The sequence below is a fragment of the Atractosteus spatula genome, chromosome 9 (genome assembly GCF_055471065.1).
Source record: "Atractosteus spatula isolate fAtrSpa1 chromosome 9, fAtrSpa1.hap1, whole genome shotgun sequence".
Classification (NCBI taxonomy): Eukaryota; Metazoa; Chordata; class Actinopteri; order Semionotiformes; family Lepisosteidae; genus Atractosteus; species Atractosteus spatula.
Window position 1 is genome coordinate 14,573,481 of NC_142714.1, and position 17,222 is coordinate 14,590,702.

The 17,222-nt window shown below is 36.2% G+C and overlaps 1 protein-coding gene across 1 annotated transcript in view; it reads right to left on the reverse strand.

Annotated features, from left to right (window-relative positions):
* Window positions 1-225: 225 nt before the first annotated feature.
* The window catches only part of aqr (aquarius intron-binding spliceosomal factor), a 53,714-nt gene continuing 36,717 nt past the window's right edge, over window positions 226-17,222 (reverse strand). The window contains exons 31-36 of the mRNA XM_088925593.1: window positions 16,932-17,103; window positions 12,658-12,828; window positions 8,470-8,555; window positions 3,261-3,435; window positions 1,312-1,425; window positions 226-741 (exon numbers count right to left, since the gene is read on the reverse strand). Coding sequence (XP_088781719.1) covers window positions 505-741; window positions 1,312-1,425; window positions 3,261-3,435; window positions 8,470-8,555; window positions 12,658-12,828; window positions 16,932-17,103 — 955 coding nt within the window. The 3' untranslated portion in view covers window positions 226-504. The remainder of the gene's footprint in view (window positions 742-1,311; window positions 1,426-3,260; window positions 3,436-8,469; window positions 8,556-12,657; window positions 12,829-16,931; window positions 17,104-17,222) is intronic.

Consider the following 17,222-nt stretch of genomic DNA (forward strand, 5'->3'; position numbering starts at 1 on the left):
TTTAGGACTTGGTTTATTAGTGGCCTTGTCAAACTCTCGCATTAATACTCTGAAGCTACTGTGTGTATCTAGATTAGAAAATATCAGAATTGTTTTTTCTTAAACCAAATACGAATGGTTTAATACGAAAATCATATTTATATTATTCAGAATATTAATAATTTCATATTAATTTTCATTAATATGAAAATAAAAAGTAAATAAAAATGACAAAACAGAAAAATATTTAAACAATCTTTACACCTTTTACTTAAAAAAGCAAACAGAGATGAAAAATTAAACTGTTCGTTAAAATTAATTCAACAACTGAGACAACCAGCTTGTGGCTTTTCTGTCACCAGGGCTGCATGGAAATATGAACAAAATTCACCTGTGACAAGTCTTGTGGTTCTCACAGTGAGACCTACTCTGTCCAGTCACTGGCAGATATAACAGCAGGTTTATTCGTGCTGTTGACCGCTCTTCTGCGGGGTCACAAACTGAGGAACAGAGGAAGGATAGGCTCTACGGGGCCTCTTCCGCTCCGCTGTCCTCACTGTCACTATCTCTGCCGGGATGCTCCGGCATTTTGTTGTGCTCCTCTTCCTCTTTCGTCTCAACCTCCTCCGGCTTCTCCTCAGGTTCTTCTCCTGCCCTGGGCTCCTGGGCCATCTCCGTCTCCTCTTCCTGAGCCTCAGAGGGGGCCTCGGCGGCGGCCTCTTCTTCCATTTGGCGCGGGGGAGGCAATAGCTGCTGCTGGTTCTGCAGATAAGCGCATATATATATATAAAACACTTTCCCTCCCTCCTGCACGACAAGTAGGTCTTTATCCGCCTGCTTCAATACAATTCACAGCAAGACCGCATGAATGAAACACCCCAGCCTTTTAATTTTCCTTTTCATACTTGAACATTATAATATTATTCTCTGCGCTCAATAGCTTTTCTTAGCAGGAGAAACAAGGACAGCACATTCCTGACAGTGGCACGGAGTGGGCTGTGCCAACAGGAGTAGCTGCTCTGTTGACATTTCAGCTTTTGCACGAGGCAACATGCAATCTTCCCACCCCCCACCTCTATACTGCGGACTTCCAGCTTCAAAGGCAGAAAAGCTGCCTAAATTAGTTGAGTAATTTACTCCTAATCTAAAATGTTAAGTTCACGGCCTGTTAAGTTTTCACAAGCATAACAAAAACAATTCTTTTACAACTGACCTATTTTCAGCAAAGCATTAGAGTTCAAAGATAAAAATGCACTTTTAATCTACATTTCTATAAGAGTAACAATTAATTAAAGATCATGGAAAGGTTCTGAAGAGGTGTATTTTTTTTACCTGTTGGTACTGATGAGTGTGCTGGATCATGTGCATGTACATATTATACACAAAATTGGCCATCTCTGGCATGTTTTTGATAACCTGCACAGGATGGACAGGGCGGCTCCCATTCTGCAAAACAGAAATACAGGTTCTTCTTTAGTAACTGAAAAAAAAAAAGACCTGCTGTTGTGATACAGCCTTCTAAGTAATGCCACTTTTATGTCTGCGATTCCCCTATATTGGGGAGAGGTTTTTCCAGAATGAGATAATGGACAAGAAATTCAGTGAGCCGAGTTAATGCGTCAGAAACAGTGAAGCAACTGCCTGAAATCATTGAAATCAGTAGGGTTCACAATGTCATAAGGCGTTTAGGAGTAATGGAATATCCCCCTGCTTCTGGAGGTGTGCTTTTCACAGGGTTGCTAGCATAATCTGTGGCAGACACTATCCTGTAGTAAAAATGGCATCATTTTAATGTCTCATATTCCAGTGAGCTGGAAAAAAATCCCTCTGGAAATAACTTCACATGCACAGAACTGCTCAGAGAACTAAAGGATTCCTAACTAAATTCTGAGCTAACCACAAACATACTGTATAAGTGTGTATGCATCTGTTCACATATTAACTGTACATACATAATACAATATGTATATAAGTACTGTTAATTTACCATTAAATTATTTATAAGCTTTGTATGCTTCTTTTGTACAATTGCTGATTATGTTCTACATCTTGTCACCTTTTTACTTAGATTTTTTGTTTCTGTTGAAAATTCACTAAAAGAAGCCTTAGCCTAACATATCTGTTTTTAAACAAGAAATACTCCTTAAATATTTATTATTAGATTTGAGTGAGTTACCATTTTTAGGAAATATTTACATTTACATGAACCCTAGTGAGCTGGTGTTCACCATGTTCAACATTTACTAGTAAAATATTACCTATTAGAACTTTAGATGTTAGATGTATGGTACAGTATTATTTTAAATATATTTTGGAAATAAAAGAAATCATTGATGTTAACTTTAGTATGAAACATAGCAATTGGCAACACAACACAGCAGATACCTTTTCTTTCCCTGCAGCTTTATACTCCATTAAGTCCTCTATGTGATAGAAATACGACAGTAATAGTGCCTTTAAGCTAATTGAGTCAACACCACCCATCTCTTTGGCTTAATCCTAGCTCTATGCACAGCGGGGACGTACATTGGACTATGCTAATATATATAAACACAAATTACTTCTACCTTTCTTTAGAGAAATTTGAACTGTAGTGTACAAAATAAAGAAAACGTTATACTGTAGCCAATAATAAAAAGATCACAAAATAATTTGTCTCAGGGCATTTCAGACAAAAGGCCTTCTTCAGCTGTTCAGAAAGAACTAAGTCCAGTGCCAATAGTATTATTTCTTTCTAAACAGCTGAAGAAGGACTTTTGACTGGAATATACGAAACAAATGATTTTGTGATCTTTTTTAACATTGTGTACAATATGACCTTTTCTTTTTTTACTCTGCACACTAAATTTCAACCTCCTCTGTACAAGTCTATATTAGTAATGAGAAAGAGTATTAATTAGCTCTCTCAAGTTTCACAACAATTACAACACTAAGGGCTTTCCATCTGTAATACGTTCTGTGCAAAGTACATATACATGTGAGCTTCAGTCGTCAAAGTTAACTATGCCATGCTGACAAGCTATAATATTGGTGAAACAGCAGTGCCTGGCTGCTGGCTTCAACTTTGCATACTTATAGGGTGGAATCAGAATTCTCCTCAGATGGCTCTTTCCTCCTCTGTATGGTGAAATGGCAAGAACCAATTTATATTTCTTCTCATTAATTCCCAGTGGCTGTATTTGAATAGTGTTTAAGACATACTCTTATGTGTGTGTATGTGAAAGAAACTGGAATACAACTCTAGAAAAAGCAATACAGTCTCTTTCTTCTGTGCATCTTACCAATCTGCTGGTGGGGTAGTACTCATCGGGCACTATGTGCAGCTGGAGAGGCCGTGCTGTAAGCTGGTTAAAGGCAGGAGTCAGCTCAAAGCAGTTCTGGAACAAGGATACACGCGCAAAGATGTACAAGCCCAGTCTGGCTCTGGACATGGCCACCACTAATCGCCGTACGTCTCTAGGAAACGGAGAAGGTAAGACAGAAAAATAAAATAAAAATTAAAATGGTACCTTCATTTTTTGACGTTCAGAATTTAAGGATTAACTTTGAGATTATTCCAGTCAGGAATACTCTACATTTTCCAATAAAAAATCTCCTCTAATAAAGGATTTTAAAAGGCTAAACTTTTCATCCCTGAGGCAACCATGTTATTAAAAGAGGCAATCCATTGCATTTGAAAAGACTGATAAGAGAGTAGAGTCGAAATTGAAATGGATTCTAATTTTACCCTGAACTATAACCTTCCCCCCATTTTTCAAGTGTCTTTCATTTTCTGTGACTATGCATGGTTTTATGAATTTAATTTAATTTTTCAACATTTAATTAAGCAAATCTCTTTAATATATAAATCAGAGATATATTTAAAAATGAATTTACAGCATAGCTGTATTGACTAATACAATAAACAGTACCTAGTATTGATTGAAAAAATCAAGTATAAAAATGCTTGGTTATTTTAGACTGATTAAGTACAACATCTCTAAATTCAGTTCTTACTCCTACTGACATACAGAGCAGCATGATAATTTTAAAGAAAAACACAGGGAGACAGCTTTATGTACAAAGCATATTTGCACAATCCCTTTGTATGACTTTTGAATGTTCTTAGCTTGCTTTCAAATGAATTCCAACCTAAGAGTAAATACAAAATATAAAATTACATGAAAAGAAAGCTATGACAATATTTATGTATGCGTTTTCCATGTTGGGGAAAAATAAAGCAAAAAGATTTTGAATATTGATTATATGTTTTTGATGTAATTTTGTTTCACTGATTATTTGTGACTGACCGTGATACACTTGAGTGATTCTGACTGTGTCGTAAGCACTTAATCAGCTCAACAGTAAGACAGTGGATTGAGCAAAAGTGATGAGGTGACTTAACCTGCAGAATGTCAACCCTGGTGAAAATCAAGAAAATGAGAAAGGAACCAACATGGCCCCACTTATCAAGTTAAATACAGCTTGTTCCAGTTACATGTTGGGGGGCAGACCAATCCAGAAATGTCTCAACTGCAAAACATTCCAGCCAAACATAGGCTATCACTCTAGAAGACCGTGAGTCATGACACCTCGCCAAGTTTTCACTTTATGCCTTTTCTAGGTGCATGTCCCAACTTAGTATTACAGCAGAACCTCACACTGATTGTATAACAACAGTTTTCAAAAGATGAGAATGTGATGGTTATACTGTGGTCATTTTATACGCCAGACGTGAGCCCCACTGAACATGTGTGGGATGAGCTGGGATGACACCTACTGCAAAGAGAACAGCGAACAACTACATGCTTGTCCATGGTCTACCAAAGGAATTGGACAGAATCCTACAAGACAGCATGCACAACCCGTTGCAGAGCATGCACTGCAGATGCACAGCTTGTACTGCTTCCAACGGTGGCCGCACACACTACTAGCCTGTGATTTTCACAGTCGAGTCCCTGTTGATCAACTGTGTTTACGACAAATGTTAATCAGCATAAGGAAGTAGCCTGTTGTGTCATTTCAATAAAATGTCAGTGCGGACACCTGACAAAAGCACTATCACTTTCCTGATACTGTAACTCTGAATTTGTTGCAGTCATAAGTGATTGGATTCTTTTGATGCGCATTATTTATGCATGTTAGCATCATTTATTTTTAGAATGAACAACGGTTGTTTGCAATGTGCTTTAACCTTCCTTGATGAAGAATGCAAATACCAATTAACAATAATAATAACAACAACAACACATTTTTCAATTGAAACAATACGCAAACAACAATTACGATTATGGTTATGTGTAATGGTGGTAGATAATCAACATACAAAGACTGGATATGGAATATGGAGCAACCATAATCAGTGTAACTTGTATAGTCTGCAGGGAAAAGATGCAAAAGATGCAAAAACACAGAATGAAAGGAGGAAAATAGCTGTAAAGGCACAGTAGTTTTAAGGATGCATTGTTTTACTTCAATACAAGCTTAACAAAACAGACATCTTTATAATTATAGATATACCTATAATATATTTTATGGCTATTGTATATTAAATAAAAATATATATATATTAAAAAATATGTTTGATACCTGGTGATTTGGTTTGCCTAATGCCTGGGCAACTAACTCGTTTCATGATAAGACTTGCAATTTCTATAGAGATCTATTTTATACATGCAGTTAGAATAAATATGTAGATTTGTCTTGTATGGGGATATGTGTAACATCAACAGGATCTGCTTGTATTAATCTGATCTTCATAAGATATTGTGGCGAACAATACCAAAGTCCCTTTTATTTTATTTAGTGTTAGTGCAGATTTTGATCTGGGGGAAACGTGTCAATTATTTCAGTGCAAAACTGTGAGGATCAACAGCTATGTATATGTGAGGCATGTTTGTATATACATTTACAAAGTGAGTGGTTCTGTTGCTTGCATTTGTAATGCAGAGAAATTTCCATTCGACGTAAGAAAGAGAAATCACTTCCGCTAACGGAGAACCCATGGATTGCACGTTTGTGCTTTGATTAACCCACATACCCCTGCGATTAGAACTCTCATTATAGGATGGATGCTATTTTCGATCCTTTGTTTTGTTTCACACCAGATTACTTGACAGTGTTGGTAAACGACAATCTGGTGGGGAAATTATAACCTTGACCCCTTTTCCCCAGAGCCAGAAACTGGCAGCTGTTGTGTTTTTCTGATGGACACCGGTGATTTCTGATGACACTGACTTTCATATTAGGTGCAATGAACATTGTTTCAATGTACCTTCAGATGTAAGCCAAAAGAGGTTTATCTAATACAAAGTTAAAACAAAGCTATAAAGGAAAAGGTGGCACACTGCACTGGCTTTTATATCAATCAGACCTAGAATCACTGTCTGGACATGAAATCAGCAAACATTTGAATAATGCAGGAGATGCTCAGGTGCTAGGGTTTAATTGAGCGTATGAAGAAAACTCTTTCACTGATTTCCTAGATGCTGCTCACTGAAGAGAAAGCAACGTCAATATGAGAGAATATATAGAGCATCTGAATTACACACCACTCACCAATGTCTCGAGTGGCTGTTAACGGCAGAGCTGTTTGAAGTAAGATGCTCCTAGTGCTTTGTCAATGTTTTTCTTTCCTTATTTTAGAAAATGTTTTTTTTGTTTTTGGAACAAGAAAAACGTATACATAATAGCATGCTCAGTGAGGCGACTTCCATGTGTTGTTTTAAGCAGTTTTGAGCACTGTCGAAATTTTTCTTATTTGAGATACATTTGCATTTTGATGGAAGATTTCTAAGGAAACCACCTTTATAACTTAAATGGATTAACACGCTACACATTTTCTCTGTCAACATACAGTATACACTTAAATACAGCTGCTTACAGAAGTGATTTAGTGTGTTATCCTTGTTTTCAAAAAAGCCCTCGATTGTAGAAGCATGTACACAGCAGGAAAAACATGTGCCTGCATCTTTGTTATTTCACACAGTGTAGTGGCCCAAAGATATGCCATCTTCTGGAATTTTTTCTTAGAAGAGATTCAGTTTGAGCCTTAAGAAATAACTTTTTTTTCAAACGACGTCACAAAAATATTAGCTCCCCTGAAAGTGAACAGACATCTCATTGTTTGCCTTAGTGATCAAAATGTCAGGGAGAAACTCCAGTCAGATTTAGGTAGCTTAAAAAAAACAACACAATTACCAACAAACAGTAAAGCCAGATTAAACAGGATCAAATTCAAATAAATTAAAAAGTGCAGTTCAACATGTCCATAAATATATTATATACGGCTGCCTTTCTCTCATTCTACATACATGTGTAAAGTAAAGTAGCTTGTTAGCTGTATAGTGCTGCAGGGGGGAAGATACACTGGCAAAATCGTAGTAGCAAAGACATGGAACAACTTCCTGAAAACTAACACTTCACTCTTCAGCACCTCGAGACACACGATGTGGGGGTGGGGTCACTCCAGTGAGCAGGTGATGCCAAGAACCAGAGAGGCCGGCGGAAGAGTGTGCAATTACAGGGACAGTGAAGGAGAATGCCGCAAGGCTGGCAGACAGGGCCTTCCTCTAAAAATGAGAGCGGAGGAGGATTGTGGTTCCCTTTTTCCCATGTGCCCGCCAAAGCTAGCGTCGTCACATTGTCCAGTCATGCATGGCTCCTGTGGCTGCCACAACAGTGGTGACCGCACTATGACTGAGTGATTAAAAGAAGCATAATGTGATGTAACGTACAGGGGTGCACGTGTGTGTGTCTGTGTGTGTGTGGTGTTTGAAGCAGGACTAGCAGAATTCCCCCCAGATAAGAAAAGCAGCTAAATGCCCTAACATTGACAGAGAAATGTGAAGTCAGTACGATGCCTCATCACAGAAATGACCTCTGGACTGGAAACAACTCCTATTGCCAATAAAGTAGGAGGTTCCCATAATGAAGCTCTTGTTCACATCTTATTTCTCTTTGTTCAAGTTACAGCTCTAGTGCCATTTTCTGATTTTGTTTAGCAGAAAAGAGACTTATTAATGCTATGATATTAATTAATGCTATTATTAATTCACCAGCAGTTCATTTTTTAAAATGATAAATGCAAAGCTTTTGTTTTTTAAAAATGATTTGCTATAAAATCACAAGACAATTTAGCAATCCAAAGCACAAAGACTGCATTTGAGAATGTAATGTTAAAAGTAAATGCACGAAACAGAATTCTACAGTCATTCAATAACCCACTGTGCAGTTTTCTTTGATCAGGAGCTCATGATTTAATATCGTTCTCGACAAAAATCAAATATTTGCTGGCTCCACAAGATTTTTCCCCCAACATCAGCTATACAGATGCTTTAATACACTGATTAGGACAATAAAACCCTGTGTTCTGTTTTTTAAGAAATGCTGCTGTCAGTCACCGATTAATCTTTTTAGTTATGTAAAAGAATTTTCATCCTTTTAAGGATATTATAAAAGGCTTTCTGAATACCCTGTCTGTTAAAAGGATTCTTCAAAAAACACGCTTACCTAAGGTGTCCCACAGCTTTGGTTCGGACCAGTGAGAGGATGATGTAATCATTCTGCTGACCCTGGAATCTGTCAACTGTTGTCACCTACAAGCAGACATAAATAATTTAGCATTGCTAAAACCCAAAGTGCATTGCTAGTGTTTTGAAAAGCTTTATTTAAAATGTTTAAGATAGTGACTCTCTTCACCTCCTTGGCCAGCAAATTCACTTATAATTACTTATCACTGCAAACCACATTTGCTAGCAGGGATAAATCCAGGATATATCATAGGCTATTTGCCTGGTTTTTCTTTCGCCGATTTCACAATGGAGGCAGATCTCTTGAGCTTCGTCACAAGTTAATAAGTCATTTACAGAACTCAGAATAAAACCACTGCACTTTTCACAAGAAATCACATCATCTCAGACAGGTCTTCTTACTTTGATGTTAGTGTCTTGCCAGTTTATCGCCTAAATCTCACAAATACAGACAATTAAATCAATGCATATTTAAGAATATTGCAGACCTTAATTTTTGTAATAATACTCTCAGATTTTATCTTAATGCTCAAGGAGATCTTGCACATACGAAATTTGCTGTGCAAATCAGTATTTACTTGAAATACAAGGTACTTTACAAGAGAGTTCTGGATTCTTTAAGAAAATGGCCAAGCAATGACTTATTTATTAGCATAATAAATTAGGAGATTTATTAGCATACTAAAACAAATTGCTTGATAAGCTTTTTGGTTTTCAGTATGATACCAACACTGCTACAAATGAAGTGTATCTGTTAAAATGCCCTGTAAAAGTTATTTTACTGTAAGTTTCATATAATTAAACAATTATATGTTTCACAGGACTCAATCCTGATTGGAAACGTTTGTTCCAAACTCTATGGTCATAAAGTCTGGCTAGAGGAACAGTAAATAATCCTTTTTAATGAAACATATAGCACTCCTTCTACGGATCTTCCACAAATGAGCACTGGAGAAGTATACAGCATATGTAGATCCTGTGGCTAGTATAATATTCACTGCCTTTCAGTTACACACATTTGAAGATCTTTGTATGTCAAATTAATAATTTGCAGACAGATATCTGAAACACTACTATCCAGTTGAAGCACACAACAGGTGCAGTACCAGAAGCAACAATATGCTCTTCTCCACAGGCCCTCTTTCCCCAGTGTGCATTGGTACTCTGAACAGTTATGATTTCGTTTCCATAAGAAGTGCCCTTAAAACATCCGGTTATTACCACAGGGGTACATTCAAATGGCAGCAGTCTTGGATTCATTTAATCTCAGCTGCCGACAGCTCTGGGGGCAAAGCCTGCGGCAAACTTTGAATGGGGGGGAAAAAATATGGTGTGACATTTATGTCCAATATTTTGTAAAAAATGATTAATAACAATACCAATTTTCAATTTAAAATGAAAATGTTCATTTGAATTTTTCATTTGTATTAGTTGTCCTTAGCCAAACACATTCTACTGCAGTGGAATGAGTTGACACATTTTCACTAGCTGTGTAATCCTCTACAACATTCACTACTGCAATGGTCATAGCCAGAGAAGCAGGAATTGAATTTAGCAGGAATGTGCAGTGCTGAAATTTTATTGGAACGTACCCTTTATCAACATTTAGCTGTCTAATTAAACTGAAGTTACACATTGCCCGAGTTAAACTTCACATTTTTAACGTGTTGCCTAGGATTTTTTAAAAAGACACTCTATTTTATTTACATGTACAGTAATGTTTCTCGATATAATCCAAGTTCATTTTTTGATGATGGACAATAAATTAACAGAATTAGTGTTCCGATAATTTAGTATTTAACAGCTTTGAGATAAATGTTTAATAAGACACTGCATTTTATGCTAGATAGAAATCATGTTTAGTCTCCCAAATGTAGAGTGGTCTAATATTACAGCTATCCCTAAGCTGTAATATCCATGGAGAATTACAGAAAAGATGCACAACCTTAACCTTTGGCAGCACACCTAATTCAAACTGAAAGGTAAAAAAATCCACACAAACTCCAAAGTGTTTTTTTATCCTCCAAAATACTGACAATTGTGCTGCGTTACTCAGTGAAGAAGTCATGTTGCAGCAGATGGTCATCAATTTTAAATATTTATTGGAGGATCTCAGCATGTGTAACCACTGTGTCTGTTTCCTTGCTTAATTTATAATCTGCATACGCCTTAGGTACTGAGCAAGTCAGAATTCTTAATTGTCCCATTTTTCAATGTGCAGTGAAGATCCTGCTCATTCAAGGCTACACCACAGGCAGTCCTGTCAACAGACGACTGTACATTGCGTCGTGTTTATTAATTTCTTGGGGTTTTCACTGAACATTTCTTTTTTATATTACATTTGCAGACGGTGACCATGTGTCTAGAGAAGCTGATACATTTCATAATACACTTGCTGGCTCAACTGTTCTCTTTAAAAATCCCCAAAACATCACTGCACTAGAAATTCTGTGAAAAAGAGCATAGTCTTAAAATATACCATGCTTTCAGCACATAGCTGAAGGAGGAAGGAGAGAGGGGCTGCTTTCTATCTTAACATCCAATTATGTTCCTAGCCTCACTGAATGGAGCAAATAGGATGTATTCATCTCCATTTAGGATTCTATCAATGTCCACTACTTAATTCAAAGACAAAACCATGGTTATTATTTTAGTTTAAGTTCTGAAATGATGAAAATCTTTGTTTGGCACAACAGTTATATTTAAAAAAGCTTCATGATTGGTCGTTTCTTAATTTACCATTTAAGCATACCTATTTTCATTGACCTAAAATAGTGCATACTGAATAATCTCTTTTAGAACAAAATAACAGAATGAATTCAAAGATTTACAAAAGTTTTTTGTTGTTGTTAAAATGAGCTATTATATATCAATGCTATGCATGCTATGAAATGTTTTTTTTTGTTTTAGTAGTTTTGACAAACTGTCAAATGATGTATCCCAATTGCTTGTGAGTCTGACCTTTCTCAAGCTCAGCAGTTTGCAAGTAGCTTTCTTTGCAGAATGTAACAAGCTGTCACCTAGAAGAGGTCACCAACACATCTAAAAGATAATAACATCCTTCATAAAACCTACTGAAGATTCATAAAGGCAACAATCTATTTGCTGTGTTCTATTCTTCTGGACAAATGTCTGAAAATCCAGATAACAGACATGACTTGTTGCACTGACTATACAAAGCAGAACTACTATACTGGAAGTGTTGATTTACTGAACACCCTACAGATTAAAAACAAGTTTGATCAAATCATGGGGAGAAAATCTAGATTTGAGTAACTTCCACCAGATCAGATATCACAAGTGCATAATTAGCAAAGAAATGTTTCATATTAAAACAGGAATTAAAGTTTCCGCTACTTCATCTCTCAGTAGCATGTGATACTTCCTGTTTCTTAGAAGTGGTATCTTAAGCATTTAAAACAATAACTATTCCACAGTGACACTGGAGGGGCACTGGATAAAACACTGACCCATCCCCCAATCACAAATTATAAACCCAGTTTCCATTATGTAGAAGGATGAACCTTCAAGCAATTATAAGACCACCATTAAGAACAGGGTAAGCAAGATGCACATGCAGGTGAGTGGGCTGTAGTTTTGATTTACTGTCAGAAACACGACATGTTTATTATTGCACTTATCACTGGGTACCCTGACAATACCAGCTAAACGCCTGTTACCTTCATTCAAAAGGATAGATTTCCACATTCAGTTCCTTAACATCTTTTGCAAACACATCTTCTGCTTAGTTTGTAACGCAGAACAGTGAATACAGTGCAGCCTTCGGTGTCACTGAAAGAACAGCCATAGTAATTAATTGAGTAATCAATTTATCTCGGAAGTTGGTTACTGAATGGTATAGCAGTTCTTTCAATGACATGGAAGGCAGCACTGTATTCACAGTTTTGTGTTACAAACTAATACATAACAACCCTAACAAATCACTAACAATTCCTTTAATCTCTGAAAATAAGGATAGAAGTGCTAGTACACTAACTATGGTGGTTTGATGTGGAAATGTTCAAAAGACATCTCAAGGCCCTAGACCAATTTTAAGTGTATTGTACAGGTCACATAACCCACATTTAAATACAAAGCAAGAAGTGTGTAATGTCTTTCCATGCAGTTATAGTTTTATACTGATGCTAGAAACTGATGACGCTCTTACTTTACTTGGATGTCCAATGAATGGATTGTTTCCACATCGCTGGTTGACCACATCCCGGATGAGGTGTTTCTGCCCATTGTAGGTGGTCAGAATGCTGATTTTCTCAGCTGGGTATCCCAACAACCGCATGTACATAAACAGAGCCACTGCATACTCTGCCTCGGCCAGGTTCTGAGTGTCAAACAAAGACAATACAAAATATTGAAAAACAAAGACAATCCAGTCACAACATGAAGATACTGTCAATAGCAGGGTACTGATCTGAGCTCAAAGCCCGTCATAATAAGCCCCTGTGTCCTCTCCCCTAGCCCACTCCCCACGACAAATAAACTACAATTAATGTCTTTCAGAATGTCTGTCTATAACTAAAGACAACTTACATAAAAAAAAACATTTTGCTGCATATGATATACCATGGAAATAAAATGGAGAGCTTGCCTTGCCATTTAAATTGCACCACAGAGAGTTTATAATTTTTCAAAATTGATTTTTTTTTTATTTTTTCACCGACTCAAAGCTCAGTATGTTTGTTAGTGTATCTGAAAGATCAGTTTCTAATTGTACTAAGAAAAATATTTAACTGTGAATGTGTGAAATTCAATAATACCAAAACAAGCATTTTTAAAACAAACTATTTGGTGGAAAAGGAATTTTGTCACAAAATGTCCTGACAACTAATAGTATTAAAGTGAATAAAAAGCGCCTTGCACTGAAATTGTAGGAGGGGTGACCAATTAGTCAAGTACATGTCAAATTTCTTGTGAAAAACCAAATTCATATCTGATTTCATAGAGTAACTACTGCAGAGTCTGTAAAACAGAAATGTATCTGCCTGACATGATACTATCAGAATGAAATTGACATTGTGCTCTAGGCTGTTTTTACCAATGTTGCAAACTTGAGCCTTGAGTGTATTCAGAGCAATAAGAATAAGAAATTGTTTTTTCACAAGGATTACTAAGAGAAAACAACACAATACGTGAGCAAAGCATTTCCAATATACCTGAATTGAGTCTGCATTAATTATGATAAGATGGCTTTGTTTCAAATTTTCATTTTCAAATAACTGGGATCTAGATAGTTTTATAGAAAACCAATTGAGCAAAACAAATGGATATCAAACATATAGGCCCTTTAGTCTACATTTTCTACAGCAAATGCTGCAACACTAGGAATAGTCATTTAATCAGAGACAATAACACAAATATCAAGATTCTTAGAACACATTTACTATAAAATACACAATTTTTAGGCAACTTTTTTTCTGCATTTTATATTCATTTTTATGCATGGGGTGCTGAACACAAATGAATCTAAATGAATGTGAGAAAAGAATGCAATCTAAAATGTTGCTTAAAGCACTGTGTTGAAATGAAGCTCACTGGCCTTTATGTAAACCAAAATGGACTTGAGTTTGGTGAGACTCAGCTGAAATGATAAATGCTGTTTGGTTCCTTTTTTAAAAAAATAAACATTTACAGCCATCTGGAATGCAAACTCATCATGTTAGTCTCATCTTTTTTTTTTCTATCTGTTGTAATTTCGCAGAAGACCAAGACCAACCTGAATACATTCACTAAAAAAAATTCCAGGGCTATTTCGGTTTTGATGTAAAAAGTTTCCCAGCCAGACCTTTTCCCTCACAACAGGATCTGAACCAAATTAAAGGAAATAATTTCAATGTTGTGTTGGCTGCTTCTTTTTAGCTAGAGAAAAATTTAATGCAGTGATCATATACTGTAACAGGTGCAACACTATGGAGAAATGCATTGGTGACAAATCAGCTTACTGTTTTTAATTCCCCAGTCACTAAAAAATTCACAGCTCTCAGTCTACCAAGCTAAAACAGGAAAGGGGGTGCCCCTTATTGCCATATTGCTGTTAAATCACAAATTAAATGTTTTTCCACCCCAAAAACACACTATTACATGAGAAAAATATATAACAATGAAAATTGTTCTGTACCTTTGTATCTTTTGCTAAAGCACAAACAACATTCATACAAAGTGCTATAGGGCAATATTGATATGGCTCAATATTAACCTATTTGGTATTTAATTTTGTTTTATTATTTGCGCATTTCATCACTATTGCAAAAACGGTTACGTGTTTTGGATTTTAGAGACAAAATTTCACAATTTCCCCTTAAGCCAATTTTGTCCTTCAAATCCAAAGTCCGTTAAGCCGAGCGTTTACTGTACTGATAATGTTGGGAATTTTATTTTAGAAATATTACTGGTAATTTACATGAAGCTAACATATTTGTCGAAAAGATATTTACTGGTGTCTTATGATAAAATTATCATACGATTCCAGACAATCCTACTTATAACCAGTGATGAGGAAAATGCACACCTCTTATTTGTATATTATGTTTTTTCTTTAACAACTTAATTCAAATGCCAACAAAGGAACAGTGAGGTACACAGAAACACACTGGGTGGCACCAGCAGATCTGTATTTCTCTTTAGGATTTATTAAGTGAAAGCCATTATTTTTTAAACCAGTTACTTTTGTTAAACAATCAATTAAACACCACTTCAGGGAGTTCCGCAAGTTACATTATATTCTTCAATCAGATGCAGAGAGCTGGATCTCAAAACCTAACGCAGTAACTAACATGAGAACTATCTCCGCAGCCATTTACAGTCATTCTACACCCCCATGAAAACAGGACAATAGGCAGAACTGCTCCTGAGTCTCACCAAAAAAAACAAAACAAAGCCGTGTAATATTCCTGTTTTTTCAATTGAGACCAATGCTTGTCATTACTGTGCTAAGTATTATTATATAGCATTGCTTTCTTGCTGTCATACTTTAAGAATGTAATGTAAGGAAGCTAAAGAAATGCATTTTTAACCCAATGTGTACATGCTTCAATTTTTTCTGCAAAGTGACAATGGTAATGCTCACGTATGCAACATAAAATTAGCATTTTAAGATTGGCTAAGGTTATGTCTTGCTGAAAGGGAAATACTGTATGTATAATTGAAAGTTGAAAGGGCATTTATCAAGGAACTAATAAAGCCCTGACTATTAGCATACAGAGTCAGAAAGTCTCTTCTCTTAATAGTTATAACAGAAATAATCTAGTTTTATTGATACAGTACCATTAATAGTAATTTACAGTATGTCCGCTGATAATTCAATGGCTTTTGGTTTTGTTTCATTTTCCATAATAAAAAGGTGATCTCATGAGCAACTTGGAGATCCCAGTAACCATGGCAACCCACAGTCTTACATAATCACTTTACTTTAACGGTAATGGCTGCAGACTGGCGAGTGCTTTTAAAGCTCCAGGAGAAGGAAAAAAGTTCATTTTCAGATGAATGGGGTTAAACTGTGCCCATCCTTCAATTAATTGAGTTGAATCAGCAGTCAAATTAGGGTTGGACTTCTACAGTATATTTAGAGGTACTCTATCAGCATTAGTAAAAAAAAAATTAAAGGAAGCAAAGAACATTATAACACACAAGTGAAGTAAATCCTTCAATTTGGGGTCAGATAACAATAAACTATTAAGAACAACACATGGCTAGGCAAATTATCATATATATAAAAGCCCCCCCATCACATATGGTAAATTAGACATTTTTCAGTATAGTACACTTACGCAGAAGAAAATATTTAAAATTGAGTAAACCCAGTTGCTGACCAAAAGAAATCTCTGTGCTGTCTTCAAAATCAGTAAAATTAAATTTTTTCTGAGGGGAAAGGAATTCCGAGAAGCACAATTGTGATTCTGGCGCCTGAAAACTGGAGCAAGCGTCATAACCAATCTCATAAGATCTGCATGCTGCAGCACATGATCTCTTTAGCACAAGTGCTTCTTTCGAGCAATAAAGTGCTTCAGAAATCTATAAACTACAACAGACAGTGGTTTGAGTCTTTTAACCCTAAACAGAAATATCATCTTTTACAAATAATGTTTTTTCTTGCACTTTTACAATTGAGAGATAGTTGTCTAAAGTACAGGTGTTTTTTTTTTTAGAATGTATTATATGCATTACTATCCAGATCTTTTTAGGAAACAATTTAATACCACAACTGGTTGACTTCCCTTTTCTATGGAGGTTTCAGCCTTAGGGCTCAGGTTAAGCCTAAGCCTCAAATAAGCAAATACTCATTTTAAGGCAGATGCAGCAAAAATAACACCAATATTCATGGTGCTTAAAGGATGGCTATCTTTTATTTTCAGTAACAAAGTTTGCACTTCCTTTTTTTTTAAATGATAGCTCTGCTTTTATTGCTGTTTATATTTCTCTATACTGTACCTGGTAGAAATAAGGATTGGGTTCCGACTCTCCTACACCATTGAAATCCACCACATTGATGAGCTGGAAATCAAAAGCCAGGCCTGCATTGGCTGACTGGAATTCGGGAAGCAGCTGCACATGGGGCAGGTTCCCCAGCTGCTTGTACCGCCAGTTGTAAAGGTTGCACAGACTGTAGCGTGGAGGGGAAAAAAAAGAAACACACACTTTATTGCATCCCCTGTTTTGTTTTCTCTTCTTTTGCTGGACAGCAGAGAGGAAGGGTTAGAGCTCTGGACACCTAACTCCAAG